This window comes from Nerophis ophidion, linkage group LG24 (genome assembly GCF_033978795.1).
Source record: "Nerophis ophidion isolate RoL-2023_Sa linkage group LG24, RoL_Noph_v1.0, whole genome shotgun sequence".
Taxonomy (NCBI): Eukaryota; Metazoa; Chordata; class Actinopteri; order Syngnathiformes; family Syngnathidae; genus Nerophis; species Nerophis ophidion.
Window position 1 is genome coordinate 6,735,769 of NC_084634.1, and position 22,316 is coordinate 6,758,084.

General features: G+C 45.0%; 1 protein-coding gene across 1 annotated transcript in view; it reads right to left on the reverse strand.

Annotated features, from left to right (window-relative positions):
* Nucleotides 1-20,661: 20,661 nt before the first annotated feature.
* Nucleotides 20,662-22,316, reverse strand: part of LOC133542448 (piggyBac transposable element-derived protein 4-like) — a 13,564-nt gene continuing 11,909 nt past the window's right edge. Inside the window, exons 3-4 of the mRNA XM_061886583.1 lie at nt 21,050-22,316; nt 20,662-20,947 (exon numbers count right to left, since the gene is read on the reverse strand). The exon at nt 21,050-22,316 is cut by the window's right edge and continues 373 nt beyond it. Of these exons, the coding sequence (XP_061742567.1) occupies nt 20,804-20,947; nt 21,050-22,316 (1,411 nt within the window). The 3' untranslated portion in view covers nt 20,662-20,803. The remainder of the gene's footprint in view (nt 20,948-21,049) is intronic.

Genomic DNA, 22,316 nt, shown 5'->3' on the forward strand with positions numbered 1-22,316 from the left:
TTCAAGTTGCACCGCCGGCCCGAAGATGCGAAAGTGTCTGCCGCCAGACCCCCATTGAATGTGCCAGAGTGTCTCCACATTTTACCGGCGGTGCTAAAGCAGACATGGAACAGAGATGTATGGATAACCTGCAGATGCATTTGCAACTATAAAGTCAACGAAATCACAAAGGTGAGTTTTGTTGATGTTGACTGCCAGCTAATCGATGCTAACATGCTACACTAATCGATGCTAACATGCTATTTACCGGCGGTGCTAAAGCAGACATGGCACAGAGATGTATGGATAACCTGCAGATGCATTTGCGACTATATTACGTTTCCTTCCACCCACATTTAATGCGAAACAAACACTTACCAATCAACGGATTTAAGTTGCTCCAGTGTCACAAGATGCGAAAGTCCTGATCGTTTGGTCCGCACATTTTACCGGCGATGCTAACGCAGCTATTCGGCCATGCTATGGCTATGAATAGCGTCAATAGCTATTCGCTCAATAGCTTCAGTTTCTTCTTCAATACTTTCATACTCCGACCATCTGTTTTAATACATGCGTAATCTGTTGAATCGCTTAAGTCGCTGAAATCCGAGTTTGAATCCGAGCTAATGTCGCTATATCTTGCTGTGGTATTCCCATTGTTTGTTTACATTGGCAGCACTGTATGACGTCACAGGGAAATGGATAGTGGTTTCGAAGATAGCGAAAATAAGGCACTTTAAAGCTTTATTTAGGGATATTCGGAGACCGTTAAAATTTTGAAAAAAACTTCAAAAAAATACAACAAGCCACTGGGAACTGATTTTTATTGTTTTTAACCCTTTTGAAATTGTGATAATGTTCCCCTTTAATCAATTCATGGCGTGCTTTCATGCTTTCAAAACATCCCTGAAAAAAGTGTGCAAGTCACTTTTTGAGTTAAAAGCTTGGCAGATTTATCAAAAAAAGTCAGTAGAGAGAAAGCACCGCAGTGGTTGTGGGATATATTCCCCTCACTTTGTAATTCATACATCACATTCACAGCTCAGCCGCCACTGTTTAAACAAACGCATGCAATCATATAATAAATGGCACTTTTCACTCTATTAGTCTGAAGTCTTTTATTTTCACACTTTTACTCTTTTTTTCCCACTTCATTGACATTTCTAAAAGTACATTTAAAATGTTCCCCTCTCAATGCTTTCACGATACTTTCCTTTGCGCGCGTTTCAAAAAAAACTCCACGTCGGAACACTCGAAAGGGAAACTTGCGAATGTCCAGGAAATTGGAACGCCAATTTTGTCAGGCTCGGGCTGTGGATGTTTGTGCTTCCTCGATGAAAGGATGATGTGGGACTGGTCAGGCATGAATGTAAGTACATGATATTTATTAAATAAACAAACAAACTACAAAAAGGCAACCCAAGGACGCGCTCTGTGGCGGATAATAAACTATACTAAACTTCAAACAAAACAGCACAATGGCATGACTATATACGAACAAAACAAAACTAGCACTGTGGCATAAATACACAAACTTACACGGCATGGAACTGTGGACGAGGACGTGAAGGTTTGAACAGCGTGGGTAGGGTGCGTGCGTGTGTGAGAAGATCCCAGTGTAACAGGTGGTCTTTTCCTCTGCGTTGTGTGTTTTTTATGGAAGACGACCGACACCATGGGTTTCTCCACTGCACTTTACTGATAACACAGAATACAATCGTCATCAAAACTTTGTGCCATCGTCGAGCCCCTCTCCCGTTATCGTAGACAAAAAGGGCAGGCATAGTTACATACACAGTAAAATAAAAACATACCTGATAACACAGAATACAATCGTCATCAAAACTTTGTGCCATCGTCGAGCCCCTACACAAATATATAATAATGAACAAGAAATGAATTAAAGTTCTTAACAAGACATTTTCTGTCGTCGCATGATCACCTACCTCTCCCGATTTCGTAGACAAAAAGGGAAGTTGGAGGGCGTGTCTAACGCATATAAAAAGACAGGTGTCACAGTAATTATTGCAGTAGGAGGGACAACGAGACAATGGTTCCACATTGACAAAATATCAAACAATATTCAGGTATTTAGATTAGATTAGATTAGATAGTACTTTATTTATTCCGTCAGGAGAGTTCCTTCAGGAAAATTAAAATTTTCAGCACAATCCCATTCAAGTTTAGACAAACATTACAGGGAGACAGAACAGGATCGCTGACGGGTCTGCCGGCTTCCAGCGCCCCTTACAAAAAGAAGATGAGATACAGGCAAACAAGAGGGGTGGGGGGGTTGGAATAGAAGATTAAAACAAAATAAAAAAATCGGTCTTAGCCTGGGCCCTGGAGAGGAGGTGCAAACTGAGGCCAAGGGAAAAAACAACAACTCATAGCCACGGTACACATCCCTCTTCCATGTGTGTAAGAGGGAAACATCAAACATCAAAGAACACAGAGGATATCAAAGACATTAAAGCAGCAGATACAACCAGACACTTCTACATACTAGCTATGAATAAAAAGTAAAAAAGAAACATATCCACTGTGGTGGCCTCTGGGGTGTTCCACGCCATCGTCCGCTGGGATGGGGGGGGGGGCATGGCCAGAGACAGGAGCAGACCCAACAAAGCAACCAAGACAGCCGACTCCATTTTCGGCCTGTGTCCAGTCCGCATGGATGAGCGAGGATACGTCCAAGGTGACTGAGGTGTCCGACACCTGCTCACCCAGCCAAGACACCACGAAGCCTACATGTAACTTACATATTTTGTGTAAATATAACAATAATAAAACATTAGAAAATACATTTACAAGACATAATTGACCCTGTTCCACCAGGACGAAGACAAGAAAAAGAGTGACTTAAATAGCTGTGATCATTAGTGAAAACAGGTGTGAGGCTGAGAACAGGGACGTGACAGGTGAAAACTAATGAGTTGGCATGGAAACAAACAAAACCAGGAAGTGCAACACGTGACTGAATGTCCAAAAACTAAAACGTATCATGACCAAAACACAACTTACAGGCGTGACAAATTTAGAATTCAGTGTCACCAACACATTGCAAGATTGTTCACACGTTTAGTGAAGTCATGATCTGGCACCTGCCCACAGTGCCAAAACCAGCAGTAATTGGTGTACTGACCATGGCATTATCAATCAATCAATCAATCAATGTTTACTTATATAGCCCTAAATCACTAGTGTCTCAAAGGGCTGCACAAACCACTACGACATCCTCGGTAGGCCCACATAAGGGCAAGGAAAACTCACACCCAGTGGGACATCGGTGACAATAATGACCCAGTGGGACGTCGGTGACAATGATGACTATGAGAACCTTGGAGAGGAGGAAAGCAATGGATGTCGAGCGGGTCTAACATGATACTGTGAAAGTTCAATCCATAATGGATCCAATACAGTCGCGAGAGTCCAGTCCAAAGCGGATCCAACACAGCAGCGAGAGTCCCGTTCATAGCAGAGCCAGCAGGAAACCATCCCAAGCGGAGGCGGATCAGCAGCGCAGAGATGTCCCCAGCCGATACACAGGCAAGCAGTACATGGCCACCGGATCGGACCGGACCCCCTCCACAAGGGAGAGTGGGACAATACTGTCCTCCATTGGCCTGCAGACTCCCCTGACCTGAACCCATACAGAATTTGTGGGGTATTGTGAAGAAAAAGCTGAAAGACACCAGACCCAATAATGCAAATGAGCTAAAGGTGTCACAACAGGGTTTGGTTTAAAGTTGTTTCTCCGATGCAGAGAAGTATTTGCACGAGCGAGACGTGACCGTGAGTACATTTTCTTTTATTTAATACTATAACTAATAAGACAAACAAAAGGCACGCACGAGGGCGGAAGTACAAAACTAGGCTGTGAAACAAAAAACTGCAAACATGAAACAAAAACACTTGCTCGATTGGCATGACTGATAATGACTATAAACAAAACTAGCACAATAGCATAAATACACAAACTTACAAGGCATGGAACCGGACGAGGGCATGAAGGAGGTGCAGCAAGGGTAGGGTGCGTGCGTGTGAAGATCCCAGAATGAAGACAAGAAAAAGAGTGAATTAAGCGAAAACAGGTGGGGCTGAGAACAGGGACGTGACATGACAGGTGAAAACTAATGAGTTGGCATGGAGACGAAAACAAACCAGGAAGTAGCAAACGGAGGTGGGTAGAGTAGCCAGAAATTGTACTCAAGTAAGAGTACTGTTACTTTAGAGATGTATTACTCAAGTAAAAGTAAGGAGTAGTCACCCAAATATTTACTTGAGTAAAAGTAAAAAGTATGTTGTGAAAAAACTACTCAAGTACTGAGTAACTGATGAGTAACCTGATTGTTTAATGATTACGGCAACAAATAATGCACAAAAACATAAAAATAGCAATGAGCAAATTCAGAGCCAGGAATATCTCTTAAGCAACTAAAACAATAATATATATTAAAAAATAGTACATTAAAATAAAAAAAAATGAAGGCACATTGAGCCACAATAACTTAACAGCACCATAGTGTCACGTGGGGGTCGCATTTTAATGCGGGATCGTTCCTCCAACGCAAACATGGACACTTCGGACAACAACTAAAAGGTAAGAATGATTTAATAACAAAACACTGGTACAAAAACAGACGAAAAGAAACGCGTGGCGAAAGCACAGAAGCTAATGCTAACACTAGCACAGGATCAGGTAACAAGAAATCTAGAATTACCAACGAAACAGTTGCATACCGCAAACAAGGGACCAAGACCGACTGACGGGACAAGGCAGGCTTAAATAAGGAAGTAATTAACAAAAACAGGTGTGCGTCTGGAACCCTCAGCAGGTGAAATTAATATGTTGCCATGGTGACCAAACTGACTCACAAAAAGGTACACAAACAACAAAGGGAGTCCAAACTAACAGAAAATAACTAAACTAAACATGATCCAGACTACGGATCATGACACATAGCCTCAGTAGGCATTCATTGATTTGATTGATTGATTGATTAAAACATGTATTAGTAGATTGCACAGTACAGTACATATTCCGTACAATTGACCACTAAATGGTAACACCCCAATAAGTTTTTCAACGTTAATCAATTACTTAATAAATGACCAAGTCGAGGTGATCTACCTCATATATATACATCCACTTTATAGTTATTTATTTTGCCGTTTTTGTTCACATGTTGAAGGTGTTTTAATGAATATACATGCATGTTTAACATATAGATTCCTATCTTTCATGAAGACAAGAATATAAGTTGGTGTATTACCTGATTCTGATGACTTGCATTGATTGGAATCAGACGTCCAAGTTTTCAAATAGAGGAGAAAAAAAGTTCCTCTTTTCTGTCTAATACCACATGAAAGTCGTTGGTTTTTGGCATCTTATTTGTCCAGCTTCCATATTCGTTTTTATACACTTTACAAGAAATACATTGGTGGCAAACTCCGTAGCTTGCTAGCTTGTTTGCGCTGGCTTTCGGAGACTCTTATTTTGTTAACGCAGGCGCGATGGAGCGGCGCTTTTATTGTGAAGACAGGAACTGTGCGATCAGTCTTTAGGCTTTTGACGGGAAGTACGGTTGAAATAAAGTGTCTTTTTTTCCTTTACACTTTTGATTGATTGATTGAAACTTTTATTAGTAGATTGCACAGTACAGTACATATTTCGTACAATTGCTCACTAAATGGTAACACCCCAATAAGTTTGTCAACATATTTAAGTCGGGTTTTACGTATCACGGTCATGTGACCGCCTGGCTCTGTTTGATTGGTCCAACGCCACCAGTGACTGCATGTGATTGGTGAAACGCAGGCATGCGTAGATCCTACTTTGAAGCTCTGTCATTAACCAAAACAAACATTAATAGATCGATTAAAAAAGTACCGAGTAGCGAGCTTAATGTAGATAAATGGAAAGGGAGTAAAAGTAGCGTTTCTTCTCTATAAATATACTCAAGTAAAAGTAAAAGTATGTTGCATAAAAACTACTCGTAGAAGTACAATTTATCCCAAAAGTTACTAAAGTAAATGTAACGGAGTAAATGTAGCGCGTTACTACCCACCTCTGGTGCCAAGAAGGAACCAAATGTCCAAAAAACCAAACCGAACATGACCAAAACAAAACATGATACATAGGTGTGACAAAAGGCCGCCATTGAAGCATCCTGGGCATCCATAACACCTCAGCAATGCCACAGGCCGATTGCCTCCATGCCACGCCGCATTGATGCAGTAATCCGTGCAACAGGATTCCCAACCAAGTACTGAGTGCATTAATTGACATTTTCAAATGTTTTATTTTGTTTTGCTGTTAAAAATCTTTTTTTTTTTTACTTGGTCTGAGGAAATATTCCATAATCAGTAATAAAACTGATGAAACACTCATTGTTTACAGCCATATCCTATTTAAAAAACAACAGAAACTTATTAGTGATTCCTAGAGCCCAAAAAAAGTCTGCGGGCTATAGAGCGTTTTCCGTTCGGGCTCCAGTACTCTGGAATGCCCTCCCGGTAACCGTTCGAGATGCTACCTCAGTAGGAGCATTTAAGTCTCACCTTAAAACTCATCTGTATACTCTAGCCTTTAAATAGACCTCCTTTTTAGACCAGTTGATCTGCCGCTTCTTTTCTTTCTCCTATGTCCCCCCCCCCTCCCTTGTGGAGGGGGTCCGGTCCGATGACCATGGATGAAGTACTGGCTGTCCAGAGTCGAGACCCAGGATGGACCGCTCGTCGGGACCCAGGATGGACCGCTCGCCTGTATCGGTTGGGGACGTCTCTACGCTGCTGATCCGCTTGAGATGGTTTCCTGTGGACGGGACTCTCGCTGCTGTCTTGGATCCGCTTGAACTGAACTCTCGCGGCTGTGTTGGAGCCACTATGGATTGAACTTTCACAGTATCATGTTAGACCCGCTCGACATCCATTGCTTTCGGTCCCCTAGAGGGGGGGGGGTTGCCCACATCTGAGGTCCTCTCCAAGGTTTCTCATAGTCAGCATTGTCACTGGCGTCCCACTGGATGTGAATTCTCTCTGCCCACTGGGTGTGAGTTTTCCTTGCCCTTTTGTGGGTTCTTCCGAGGATGTTGTAGTCGTAATGATTTGTGCAGTCCTTTGAGACATTTGTGATTTGGGGCTATATAAATAAACATTGATTGATTGATTGATATATTGTCACTTTAGTAGGTAGACATATTTATGTTGCACTTTACTGTTTGTGTGTTCTTTTTGTCCACGCATGGAAGAGTGCCAAACAAAATTTCGATTCCTTTTTATGTCTTTACATGTAAAGAAATTGACGAATAAAGCTGACTTGACTTGACTTAGAATAATAAAAGGCTTGCAATATTTCAGTGGATGTGTAATGAATCCAGAATGTATGACATTTTTGTGTTTTTAGTTGCATTACAGAAAATAAAGGACTTATCACAATATTCTAATTCTCTGATTAAGTCCTATATATATATACATTACATTTGGACATTGTAAAAGTGTAAAACACAAATTCTGACGTAGATAATATTGAAATAAGAATAAAAGTAGTCACATTTTGAGTATGGGTAGGGGCCAAATGTCGTGCCAGAAACCTGAGGGTTCCAGGTTCGCTCCCCGCCTCTTACCATCCAAATCGCTGCCGTTGTGTCCTTGGGCAGGACACTTCACCCTTGCCCCCAATACCGCTCACACTGGTGAATGAATGATGATTGATGAGTGATGGTTGAAGGGGCCGTAGGCCAGCGTTTCTCAAGGTGTGGGGCGGGCCCTACTGGTGGGGAATAGAGACATGACAGGTGGGGCACGAGGAATGGGAGGAAATTTCACTTTAAATTAAAAAAAAATATATATATTCTTAGATTATTATTTTTTTTACTATGCTTTCATTTTCTATACACACTGTAAATAACTTAGAGATTCTGTCTGTGGAATCCGTTATGTAAATAAATGTGAATTACTTATTTTTCCTCTAGGCTTTAAATTTGTAGGTAGGAGCGAAAGTTTGACAGATATAGCAACAGTAACTAATGGGGGCGGGGCTAAGCGGAACAATCTTTCACGCGGACGGGTAGCAGGCTAATGTGTGGACCACAATTACACAAAATGGACACATTTGTGACTCGCGCCTCAAAGGTCGTCAAATCAGAGCCAGCGCCTGCAGAGAAACAAGAATTTGACGGGCTTAATTAACCTAAAAGCCAAACGAAAAAAAAAAATATGATGAAGGGTGTCTTGCTCTTGGGTTCACGGCAACGGTGGTGGGGGCAGAAGAGAGACCCTTCTGTGTTCTGTGTCTAAAACCGTTTGCATGAGACCCAACAAATTAAAGGGACACCCTGAGACCACACACCCCAATCACGTCAATAAGCCACTTGATTTCTTTCAAAGAAAACTAGCAGAATAGTTATTTTATTTATTATTGAACTTGAGGTTATTTCATGTTATTGAGTTTGAATGTATACAACTTGAATGTTACTTGATGTTCAATACATTTAAAAATGTTAAGCTTGGCATTAGCGTTCTGTTTGGGCGATGGGGGCAGGTGGGGCTTGAAAACCCCCCCTTGTCCAAAGTGGGGGATGACAAAAAAAAGTTTGAGAACCACTGCCGTAGGCGCAAACTGTCAGCCACGCTTCCGTCAGCTGTGGTTACAAAAGTAGCTTACCACCACCAGGTGTGAATGAATGATGGGTTCTCACTTCTCTGACTAGCGCTTTGAGTGTCTAGAAAAGTGCCATATAAATCTAATCCATTATTAGTATGATTATTATTATTAAGTTGGAAATTAAAGACCTTCGAAGACCTCCTCAATCCCACCAACACGTCTTCCTATGAGGAAGCAGTGCCTGGGGAATCTGTGGTGGACTCTCCTATTTCTGGGGCTGAGGTCGCTGAGGTAGTTAAAAAGCTCCTCGGTGGCAAGACCCCAGGGGTGGATGAGGCCCGCCCGGAGTTCCTTAAGGCTCTGGATGCTGTGGGGCTGTCTTGGTTGACAAGACTCTGGATTGGCAGACCGGGGTGGTGGTTCCTCTCTTTAAGAAGAGGAACCGGTGGGTGTGTTCCAACTATCGTGGGATCACACTCCTCAGCCTTCCCGGTAAGGTTTATTCATGTGTACTGGAGAGGAGGCTACGCCGGATAGTAGAACCTCGGATTCAGGAGGAACAGTGTGGTTTTCGTCCTGGTCGTGGAACTGTGGACCAGCTCTATACTCTCGGCAGGGTTTTTGAGGGTGCATGGGAGTTTGCCCAACCAGTCTACATGTGCTTTGTGGACTTGGAGAAGGCACTAGACCGTGTCCCTCAGGAAGTCCTGTGGGGAGTGCTCAGAGAGTATGGGGTATCGGACTGTCTTATTGAGGCGGTCCGTTCCCTGTATGATCAGTGTCAGACCTTGGTCCGCATTGCCGGTAGTAAGTCGAACACATTTCCAGTGAGGGTTGGACTCCGCCAAGGCTGTCCTTTGTCACCGATTCTGTTCATAACTTTTATGGACAGAATTTCTAGGCGCAGTCAAGGCGTTGAGGGGTTCCGGTTTGGTGGCCGCGGGATTAGGTCTCTGCTTTTTGCAGATGATGTGGTCCTGATGGCTTCATCTGACCGGGATCTTCAGCTCTCGCTGGATCGGTTCGCAGCCGAGTGTGAAGCGACCGGAATGAGAATCAGCACCTCCAAGTCCGAGTCCATGGTTCTCGCCTGGAAAAGGGTGGAGTGCCATCTCCGGGTTGGGGAGGAGACCCTGCTCTAAGTGGAGGAGTTCAAGTACCTAGGAGTCTTGTTCACGAGTGGGGGAAGAGTGGATCGTGAGATCGACAGGCGGATCGGTGCGGCGTCTTCAGTAATGCGGACGTTGTACCGATCCGTTGTGGTGAAGAAGGAGCTGAGCCGGAAGGCAAAGCTCTCAATTTACCGGTCGATCTACGTTCCCATCCTCACCTGTGGTCATGAGCTTTGGGTCATGACCGAAAGGATAAGATCACGGGTACAAGCGGCCGAAATGAGTTTCCTCCGCCGTGTGGCGGGGCTCTCCCTTAGAAATAGGGTGAGAAGCTCTGCCATCCGGGAGGAACTCAAAGTAAAGCCGCTGCTCCTCCACATCGAGAGGAGCCAGATGAGGTGGTTCGGGCATCTGGTCAGGATGCCACCCGAACGCCTCCCTAGGGAGGTGTTTAGGGCACGTCCAACCGGTAGGAGGCCACGGGGAAGACCCAGGAACCGTTGGGAAGACTATGTCTCCCGGCTGGCCTGGGAACAAGGCCAGCCGGGACTTCCCTCTCCCTGGGGAGAGGGAAGTCTGGGTTTCCCTGCTTAGGCTGTTGCCCCCGTTACCCGACCTCGGATAAGCGGAAGAAGATGGATGGATGGATGGAGATGGAAATTAAATATATATCTTATAAAAAACAAAACATGTAAAATATAAGCAATATTAAATAGAACAAAATACATACTCAACAGATATTAACTACATTTATTGTACCCAACTTTTGTTGATGCATACATTCTTTGTTGTATAAAGGTCTGGGGACATACATATACAACTTATTATCACAAAACATTTTTTTATTAGAAAAAGGACTAATAAAGATAATTAATAACATGGATTATCCAGATCCAACAAATCATTCATAAAGTAAATGGTCTTGTATGAAACACAACTGCTCAAATGATTTATGAAGTAAATAATATGCTTCCAGAAGTGGTCCAGAAGATGTTTCAGATGTAAACCAGTAAATATGAACTAAGAGGGATTTATGTGTACTCAAAAGCAGTGGTCCCCAACCTTTTTGTATCCGCGGACTGGTCAACGCTTAATAATTTGTCCCGCGGCCCGGGTGGTGGGTGTCCTTTTTTTTTTTTTTTTGTCATGAAAAAGGGAGGTTTTTGTGGTTGGTGCACTAATAGTTAGTGTATATTGAGTTTTTATGTTGATTTAATTTAAAAAAAAAAAAAAAAAAACTTTTTATTTTTTTATTTTTAATAAAAATTCATAAAAAATTATTCTGCGGCCCGGTACCAATTCTTCTGCGGCCCGGTGGTTGGGGTCCACTGCTTTAAAGCAAAGGTATGAACACTTGTAAAATAAAAAGGAGGTAACCTACGGAATAATTTACAGTTAGAAATAAAAATATGTCACACTATTTTCCCAAAACTTTATAAAACACATATTAATAAGTCTAAAGGTGAATTATAAATATCTATATACACATGTTGTTTTTGTATGCAACATGTTTTGTACTGTTTACGCTCACCTTTTCAGTCACATTATTCAGTTCATTTTTAAACTAAAGCACACAATGTTGTATATTAATGCATGTACTTGACTGAACAAAACCATTATAAAAAAAAAGAAACCAACCTATTAATGGTAGAAGTTGTGCTACACACACAACAATGTCGCACATATTCAGTGTGCTGTTTATTTCAAATCCTGCTTCTTCATTTGTTGCTGCTGTTCTCACCAGCACACTTGTGTTTTTTACACTGGTACTTATAAGACAATTTTTCATCACACACATTGCAACTGAACACTTTCTCTCCAGTGTGTCTTCTCATGTGCCGGACAAGGTTCGATCGTTCACAAAAGCTTTTGTCACAGCTCGTACACGAATATGTTTTTTCACCGGTGTGTATCCTCATGTGTACTTTCAAATACTGACTCCGTACAAAACCTTTACTACAGATTGAACAGATAAAAGGTTTTTCTCCGGTGTGTATCCTCATATGGACTTTTAAATATTGACTTTGGACAAAACCTTTACGACAGATTGAACAGGTAAAAGGTTTTTCTCCAGTGTGTATTCTCATGTGTACTTTCAAATTGGTACTTTCTATAAAACCTTTACCGCAGATTGAACAAGAAAAAGGTTTATCCCGGGTGTGCGTTCTCATGTGTACTTTCATATAATGTCTTCGTACAAAATCTTTACCGCAGACTGAGCAGGAAAAAGGTTTTTCTCCAGTGTGTATTTTCATGTGTTCTTTCAACACATTTTTTTGTGCAAAGCCTTTGCCGCATTCTGAGCAGGAAAAAGGTTTTTCTCCAGTGTGTATCCTCATGTGTTCTTTCAAATTACAATGGTGAGCAAACGTTTTGTCACAGTAAAAACATTTAAAACGCGTGTTGTCAGTGTGATACGACATATCAGCTTTAGCGTCTTCATCATCATCAGAGTCAGGAGAGTGTGACGTGATGTCATCACTATCTGATAGTGGAGCTAAGAGCTTGTCTGCTTGTGATCCTCCACAGTGGTCTCCATCAGCTTCTGTTGAGCTGTTGCTCGGAGGCTCCGCCTCTCTCTTCTCCTCATCGACTTCACCCTTCACAGGGACACCAGTCAATGGGAACTCCCCCAACCATTCAAGATGTTCTCCCTCCTGACTGATGCTGTGTTCCTCCGCTTCCTCTTTAAGGCGATGGGTCAGTGGGTCTTCCTCTTCCTTTTTAAAGTGCAGGATTTGCGGCACCTCCTCTTCCTCTGTAATGTGGGCGGGCTGTGGCTCCTCTTGCTCTATCCCGAAGCTCCACTCCTGCTGCTCAGGGAGAAGACGTTCTTCGCAGATGTCTGCAGAAGACAAGATGAACAAATACATGTTTTAGATACGGCCAGCATTGCTCAGTCACTCTGCGATAGTGGGGTGTATAGAGGATGGTGATGAGGAGGAATACAGAGCACTGGTGGAGGACTTTGTCCAATGGTGTGGAAAGAACCACCACCAGTTCACTGTGACGAAGACCAAGGAGCTGGTTGTGGACCTGGGAAGGAGGAAGAGTAATGCGGCGACCCCTGTTTCCATCAGGGGGTCGATGTGGACATGGTTGAGGATTATAAATACCTCTGAGTACACATCGACCACAAGCTGTATGGGTCAAAACACGCTGAGGCACTCGAGAAGAAGGGTCAGAGCCGCCTCTACTTCTTCAGGAGGCTAGGAGCCTTAAGCTCTCAATGGATCGGTTCGCAGCAGAGTGTGAAGGGACTGGGATGAGAATCAGCACCTCCAAATCAGAGTCCATGGTTCTCGCTTGGAAAAGGGTGGAGTGCCATCTCCGGGTTGGGGAGGAGACCCTGCCCCAAGTGGAGGAGTTCAAGTACCCGGGAGTCTTGTTCACGAGTGGGGGAAGAGTGGATCGTGAGATCGACAGGCGGATCGGTGTGGCGTCTTCAGTAATGCGGACGCTGTATCGATCCGTTGTGTTGAAGAAAGAGCTGAGCCGGAAGGCAAAGCTCTCAATAAACCGGTCGATCTACGTTCCCATCCTCACCTATGGTCATGAGCTTTGGGTCATGACCGAAAGGATAAGATCACGGGTACAAGCGGCCAAAATGAGTTTCCTCTCCCTTAGAGATAGGGTGAGAAGCTCTGCCATCCGGGAGGAACTCAAAGTAAAGCCGCTGCTCCTTCACATCGAGAGGAGCCAGATGAGGTGGTTCGGGCATCTGGTCAGGATGCCACCCGAACGTCTCCCTTGGGAGGCATTTTGGGCACGCCCGACCGGTAGGAGGCCACGGGGAAGACCGAGGACACGTTGGGAAGACTATGTCTCCCGGCTGGCCTGGGAACGCCTCGGGATCCCCCGGGAAGAGCTAGACGAAGTGGCTGGGGAAAGGGAAGTCTGGGTTTCCCTGCTTAGGCTGTTGCCCCCGCGGCCCAACCTCGGATAAGTGGAAGAAGATGGATGGATGGATGGATATATTATTCACATGTGAATAATGCTGTTTAATAGATTGTATTTATATTATTACCATGTAAAAAATACCTAAGTGTTTATTCTTGTGGAGGAGGGGGGGCGCAGGTCCGGTGGCCATGGATGAAGTGCTGGCTGTCCAAAGTCGGGACCCGGGGTGGACCGCTCGCCTGTGCATCGGCTGGGGACATCTCTGCGCCACTGACCCGTCTCCGCTCGGGATGGTGTACTCCTGGCCCCACTACGGACTGGACTCTCACTATTATGTTAGCTCCACTATGGACTGGTCACCCACATCTGCGGGCCTCTCCAAGGTTTCTCATTGCCATCCCACTGCGTTGAGTTTTTCCTTGCCCTGATGTGGGATCTCAACCGAGGATGTCGTTGTGGCTTGTGCAGCCCTTTGAGACACTTGTGATTTAGGGCTATATAAGTAAACGTTGATTGATTGATTGATCTACTGATACTATACTTATAATTACTGTCCATATTCAGATTGATCCTCAGTTTTGTTTACATTCAAGAGCTATATCTTCCGGTTGGCTTATCCTCCTTGTAAGAAACTAACAGTGGAACCTCGCTATACAAACTTTTCGATCAAGCCGAATATGGCTCTGTGTGCGAACCATGTCTCTGAAGACAAAAGCTCCATTCAGGCAAAAGAGCAGGGCGAAACATTGTTGGGACGTCGGAGCCTTCCACTTCACTTGCTGCACAGGAAGAGTCCCGTATCAACACTACAGCATTCCTTTTGAGAAGTTTTGTCCACTGCTGGGTCAACAAGAGTCCCAAAAACTCAGACCAGCGTGGAAAGAAGAAGCGGACGGCATCTAAAAAGGACGCGGTCAACTTCCTCAGCACAGACAGGATCAGGACATGGTCCAGCCCTCCCTCTGTGTGGCTTCCCCTTTTTTATAAGCCAGGCAGCAGTTCAGCTAGGGTTTCACCTGTCCGTCACTCCCAACAGGCCTAACCTGAGTCCACTTGTCAGTAGCCGGGCTTACACCCGTCGGGGTCTCGTAACAGGAATTCCCTAGGTTGAGTGCCCTGATCCGCCTCCCACCGTATGCGTAACTCGGGTCTGCTGATTGCAGTCGCGCCCGCTCATACTAAGGGCTCGTAACCAGGCCCTCCCTCTGCAGTGGGCACACGCCGGTTTTGCCTACCCGTCACCCTCTCACGCGTGACACGGGTCTGCCTATTGGCAGTCGTACCCACACATGTTTGGGTCCGTAACAGGCATCACCATGTTCGCTGTGAGCACTTCGCAAGCAGGGCTAACCTGCCCGACATCCACCGTATGCGTAACGCAGATCCACTAGGATGGTTGCGCCCGCGCCTACTAAGGACTCGTAACAGGGGTCACCCCACATGGAGTGGGCTCACGCCGGGATTGCCTGTCCGCCGCCCAACATGCACCCGCCAGGGCTCGTAACAGGGTTTCCCAGGTTCCTTGGATAGCTCTGTAACGTGCGTTAAATTCACTGCCCTTTAAGGGTAGTGGTATTTCACTTGCGACGCCCTGGGGCCGGAGCCCCGCACGAGGCCTCCCACTTATTCTACACCCCTCTTCACAGTTGCAGACTAGAGTCAAGCTCAACAGGGTCTTCTTTCCCCGCTGATTCTGCCAACCCCGTTCTCTTGGCTGTGGTTTCGCTAGATAGTAGGTAGGGACAGTGGGAATCTCATTCACTAATCGTCACTAATTAGATGACGAGGCATTTGGCTACCTTAAGAGAGTCACTGCCCTTTAAGGGTAGTGGTATTTCACTTGCGACGCCCTGGGGCCGGAGCCCCGCACGGGGCCTCCCACTTATTCTACACCCCTCATGTCTCTTCACAGTTGCAGACTAGAGTCAAGCTCAACAGGGTCTTCTTTCCCCGCTGATTCTGCCAAGCCCCTTCCCTTGGCTGTGGTTTCGCTAGATAGTAGGTAGGGACAGTGGGAATCTCATTCATCCATTCATGCGCGTCACTAATTAGATGACGGGGCATTTGGCTACCTTAAGAGAGTCACTGCCCTTTAAAGGTAGTGGTATTTCACTTGCGACGCCCCGCACGGGGCTTCCCACTTATTCTACACCCCTCATGTCTCTTCAGAGTTGCAGACTAGAGTCAAGCTCAACAGGGTCTTCTTTCCCCGCTGATTCTGCCAAGCCCCTTCCCTTGGCTGTGGTTTCGCTAGATAGTGGGTAGGGACAGTGGGAATCTCATTCATCCATTCATGCGCGTCACTAATTAGATGACGAGGCATTTGGCTATCATAAAGAAAGTCACTGCCCTTTAAGGGTAGTGGTATTTCACTTGCGACGCCCTGGGGCCGGAGCCCCGCACGGGGCCTCCCACTTATTCTACACCCCTCATGTCTCTTCACAGTTGCAGACTAGAGTCAAGCTCAACAGGGTCTTCTTTCCCCGCTGATTCTGCCAAGCCCCTTCCCTTGGCTGTGGTTTCGCTAGATAGTAGGTAGGGACAGTGGGAATCTCATTCACTAATCGCCACTAATTAGATGACGAGGCATTTGGCTACCTTAAGAGAGTCACTGCCCTTTAAGGGTGGTGGTATTTCACTTGCGACGCCCCGGGCCTCCCACTTATTCTACACCCCTCATGTCTCTTCACAGTTGCAGACTAGAGTCAAGCTCAACAGGGTCTTCTTTCCTCGCTGATTCTGCCAAGCCCCTTCCCTTGGCTGTGGTTTCGCTAGATAGTGGGTAGGGACAGTGGGAATCTCATTCATCCATTCATGCGCGTCACTAATTAGATGACGAGGCATTTGGCTACGTTAAGAGAGTCACTGCCCTTTAAGGGTAGTGGTATTTCACTTGCGACGCCCTGGGGCCGGAGCCCCGCACGGGGCCTCCCACTTATTCTACACCCCTCTTCACAGTTGCAGACTAGAGTCAAGCTCAACAGGGTCTTCTTTCCCCGCTGATTCTGCTTACCCCGTTCTCTTGGCTGTGGTTTCGCTAGATAGTAGGTAGGGACAGTGGGAATCTCATTCACTAATCGTCACTAATTAGATGACGAGGCATTTGGCTACCTTAAGAGAGTCACTGCCCTTTAAGGGTAGTGGTATTTCACTTGCGACGCCCTGGGGCCGGAGCCCCGCACGGGGCCTCCCACTTATTCTACGCCCCTCATGTCTCTTCACAGTTGCAGACTAGAGTCAAGCTCAACAGGGTCTTCTTTCCTCACTGATTCTGCCAAGTCCGTTCCCTTGGCTGTGGTTTCGCTAGATAGTGGGTAGGGACAGTGGGAATGTCATTCACTAATCGTCACTAATTAGATGACGAGGCATTTGGCTACCTTGCGACTTGCGACGCCCTGGGCCACCCACTTATTCTACACTCCTCATGTCTCTTCACAGTTGCAGACTAGAGTCAAGCTCAACAGGGTCTTCTTTCCCCGCTGATTCTGCCAAGCCCCTTCCCTTGGCTGTGGTTTCGCTAGATAGTGGGTGGGGACAGTGGGAATCTCATTCATCCATTCATGCGCGTCACTAATTAGATGACGAGGCATTTGGCTACCTTAAGAGAGTCATAGTTACTCCCGCCTTCAATGAATTTCTTCACTTTGACATTCAGAGCACCGGGCAGAAATCACATCGAGTCAACACCCGTCGCGGGCCATCGCGATGCTTTGTTTTAATTAAACAGTCGGATTCCCCTGGTCCGCACCAGTTCTAAGTCAGCTGCTAGGCGCCAGCCGAGGCAGTATATGCCAGTCGATGCTAGTTTGTCCGCTACCAAAACAACTAGCCCAGGTAAGAATTGCACAATTCAGACGATATAAATCATGGGTGCCGTTAAATTTAATTTGGCCCTTGAGCCAATATCAAATTAACATTAGAGCTGCCCCGCCGTTAACACCACATTCACCGCTAATACTCATACTTGCCAACCCTCCCGATTTTCCCGGGAGACTCCCGAAGTTTAGTGCCCTTCCCGAAAATCTCCCTGAGCAACCATTCTCCTGATTTCCACCCGCACAACAATATTGGGAGCGTGCCTTTAGCGTCCTCTACAACATGTCGTCACGTCCTCTTTTCTTCCATAGAAACAGCGTGCTGGCCAAGTCACATAATATATGCGGCTTTCACACACACATACTTGGTCAACAGCCATACAGGTCACACTGAGGGTGGCCGTATAAAAAAACTTTAACATTGTTACAAATATGCGCCACACTGTGAACCCACACCAAACAAGAATGACAAAACACATTTCGGGAGAATACCCGCACCGTAACACAACATAAACACAACAGAACAAATAACCAGACCCCCTTGCAGCACTATCTCTCCGGAACGCTACAATATACACCCCCCCCCCCCCCCCGCTACCACCAAACCCCGCCCACCTCATTTTTATTTTATTTTCGAATTTATTAGCCTGTGGAAAAAGTTAATGTTGATATTTACCTCAGGAGGCTGCAAATAGAAAAGAGGCATTCATTTTTTAAATAACATTTTTATTTAATATACCACTGATGTTTTTTTAGTTTATTTTTTTTGAAAGTTGATTTTGCACTATTAGGTTGTATAAGCTCTGCCTGTTCCATGGGAGGAAGCCCGAGTCCCCGAAGGGAACCCACGCAGTCACGGGGAGAACATGCAAACTCCACACAGAAAGATCCCGACCCCAGGATTGAGCCAGGATTACTCAGGACCTTCGTATTGTGAGGCAGATGCACTAACCCCTTTACCACCGTGCTGCCCTATATATTCATTGCAAAACTTGTCTGGGTCCCTATTAAAAGATTAATTTGTTCAACTTTGGCCCGCGGCTTTGTTCAGTTTTAAATTTTGGCCCACTCTGTATTTGAGTTTGACACCTCTGATATAAATTATATAAATATCGCCTTCTCGGTGGCCTAGTAGCGGCAGAGTCATACCAAAGACTATAAAAATGGGACCCCTGCTTGGCACTCAGCATCAAGGGTTGGAATTGGGCGTTTAACCACCAAAAATGATTACCGGGGACGGCATCGCTGCTGCTCACTGCTCCCCTCACCTCCCAGGGGGTGAACAAGGGGACGGGTCTAATGCAGAGGACAAATGTCACCACACCTTGTGTGTGTGCGGGACAATCATTGGTACTTTAACTTCAGTAGAGCCTTTAATGCTGATCCACATGGTGATGATGGAGAAGAGCAGAACTTGTTTATAGTTTAGTCTTTATTTGAATGGAGACTGCACAGAAACATTAAGTTCAAAGACATGTATGTTCTGTACCAGATTATAGTTAGTTAATTTCCATCTGCGGTCCCTGGCTACCTAAATTAAAGGGATACAAAAATCATGCAATAAAATTATGACAATAAAATCATACCATAGCATGTAATCAAATTTAGAAAAGTCATAAAATGCCCTTTCATGGACACATACTTAATATACAACTACACCTCATTTACATCATTACCCAAAGACAATGCATGCTCTTGTTCACATCTGTCATCATTTGTAAAAACAACCAAGATTTTAACAGACACGCCTCACAATTTACAACAAAAATGCTGTCATGGATGAATATAATACACATTAAGTTGATGTGTCAAACATAGTGGCCACCTTATTGACCGTGTGAGCAGCTTTGATTTCTCCAAAAGCAACTTTTTAACTTCAATTGTAAATGAGGAGGAATCTGTTAAGCTTTTCAAGTTTGTTGTGAGGACGTTCCATTCCTTTATGGCAGGGGTAGGGAACCTATGGCTCTCGAGCCAGATGTGGCTCTTTTGTTGACCGCACCTGGCTCTCAGACAAATCTTAGCTGACGTTGCTTACCAGGATAAGTATTTAATAATTCCGCTGGTAATCCATCCATCCATCCATTTTCTACCGCTTATTCCCTTTCGGGGTCGCGGGGGGCGCTGGCGCCTATCTCAGCTACAATCGGGCGGAAGGCGGGTACACCCTGGACAAGTCGCCATCTCATCGCAGGGCCAACACAGATAGACAGACAACATTCACACTCACATTCACACACTAGGGCCAATTTAGTGTTGCCAATCAACCTATCCCCAGGTGCATGTCTTTGGAGGTGGGAGGAAGCCGGAGTACCCGGAGGGAACCCACGCATTCACGGGGAGAACATGCAAACTCCACACAGAAAGATCCAGAGCCTGGATTTGAACCCAGGACTGCAGGACCTTCGTAAAAAATATTCTTCAAAATATAAAACATTCTCATACATTTTAATCCATCTATCCGTTTCTAACGCACCTGTTCAAGAAGTCGCATCAATGGTCAAAAGTATAACAATGTCATTCAAAAGAATAAGAGATGCACACATTTAGTTGTTGTAATCTGGGAAAGTCCAAATGAACGAGGAGGCGTAGAACTGTACAAGTGTACAGGTCTACGGGTTTCTCTCCTCATTGAGCTAAATTGATTCCTGTCTCTGTTTGATTCCTTGCTTCTTGTCTGTTTAATAGATGTCATCAGTGTTTGAACCTGACAGTTGTATTCGGTGTTAATAATGTTATATGGCTCTTTCGGAAATACATTTTAAAATATTTTGGCTTTCATGGCTCTCTCAGCCAAAAAGGTTCCCGACCCCTGCTTTATGGCTTTATATGAAAAGACTGATAGTGCAAAATATGTTTTTTTTTACATCTGGGTACGCTACACTGCACCCTGGTGGAGGCTTGTGTGTTTGTAGTTATTAGACTTCATCTTCATTGGCCAAACTGATCTGGGTTTTAAACTGATAATAACCCTTGTATAATGTTCATATTGTTGTTACTCAGCCAGCGTTTGTGGGTCTGATGGACCAGTTGCATTTTGTGGCTTTTAATGCCTCACAATCAAACACTCATACGTAAAAATACTGAACAGATGTTCACCACATCCCAATTACAAGCAGTATAAACAATATATATGGTTCATATTTTCCCTTTACCTTTGTTAGGTTATATTTTAGAACTTATTTAAACATGATAAAGAAAATCAATTAAAACCAAGATATGAGTGGAAACAAATTTACAAGTAAAGCAAGGTTTTTCACATCTACGTTTATTTCTTTGAACTTGAAATGTAACCCATTCAGATGCACAACACAAGCTGAACACGGAGTGAACATATCAGTCAAGACAACAGGTCAGACCCATGGAACACATGGCCTTTAGCCACTAGCCTATACAACACATGAGGGGCAGAGTTTTACTGTGTGTGTGTTGCAGATATACTTTCTGCACTTGATGCATGTATATTGTGTTTTCCTGTCCACCTTGGGTCTGCACACTTCGCACCGCTTCTTCTTGTTGCTGGTGTTCACAACCTAGAATAATGGAAAAGATCAGGAATTTTACTAACACCTCTATCTCTCTCTCACACGAGACATGAGTGCCAGACATGTACTGCAACAGCATCACACACTTACTTCCGGCTCTGCAGATTGTGGTTTTGTAGCCTGGGTGGCCAGGGCACCAGCATTCTCCTCCTGAATCCTCCTCACCATGGCTGCAGAGGCTGGGGTTCCGGGGATATGCTTCCTTCTCTCGATTTGTGGTCTCACCAATGCCTTTCCCAGATCCTCGAGAAAGAGCCGTCTTTTCTGGAGCTTCACTCGTTTCCACTCTGGGTTTAGTGCCATCCAAATGACAAAGGCATTGTACGCCGAGATGTCCAACATGTCAAAGAATATCACCAGTGGCCAGCGTAGAGTCCTCTGTTTGCAGCTGTAGGCCATCACCAGCTTGTCCATGTTGTCTACCCCTCCTTTCGTGGCATTATAATCCAGGATGATCTCTGGTTTGTGATGTTCCTGGTCACAGATTCTTCCATCCCCGTGCCGTGTGCTCATGAGTACCATATTCTTGCCTTTCTTTGGCACGTAGGATACCAGGGATGTGTCAGCCGTGTATACAAACTTGGAAGACTTGACAGGCCTGTTCTTTGAAGTCAACAGTTGAGGTGGGAGCTCTGAGCTGTTTTTCCTGATTGTTCCCACCATGGTCAGCTTCCTCTTCAGGAGCTCCTGTCCCAGTTTGTGCGAGGTAAAAAAATTGTCGCATGTGATGTTGTGTCCGCTGAGTCCCTGAGACATGTCGAGGACAACTCTCATTCCTTGGTTTTTCTCGGGGGCTCCTCCATCAGGTTTCCCTGTATAGACTTGTAAGTTCCAAGCATATGAGGAAGTGGCATCACAGGCAGCCCAGATCTTTATACCATACTTTGCGGGTTTAGATGGTATATACTGCCTAAAGGGGCAGCGGCCCCTAAATGGGATCAGCTGTTTATCAATGGTGACATTTGGCCCAGGGTTGTAAAGCAGGGAGAGGCGGTGCACCCACTTGTCCCACACTGTCCTGATGGCAGCTAGTTTGTCTCTCTGCCGTCGAGCTGGTCTGTCATCTCTGTGGTCAAAGCGGATAATCCTGGAAATGATGTGAAAGTTTTCCAGAGACATCGTTGCACGGAAAATTTCTCTGCCAGTTTCTGCGTCCCACAGGGATTCTGCGGGTTCCCCTTTGGACCTGAAAACTCCAGCAAGGATGAGAACTCCGAAGTAAGCTTGTAATTGGATTTGGTCCATTTCTTTCCACCTCTCTCCAAAAACACGTCTTCCTTCTGAATTAGTGCAGTCAAGAATGATTTCCTGGATGGAATCTGGGATGAAAAGCTCAAAAGAAGACTTGATGTCCTGT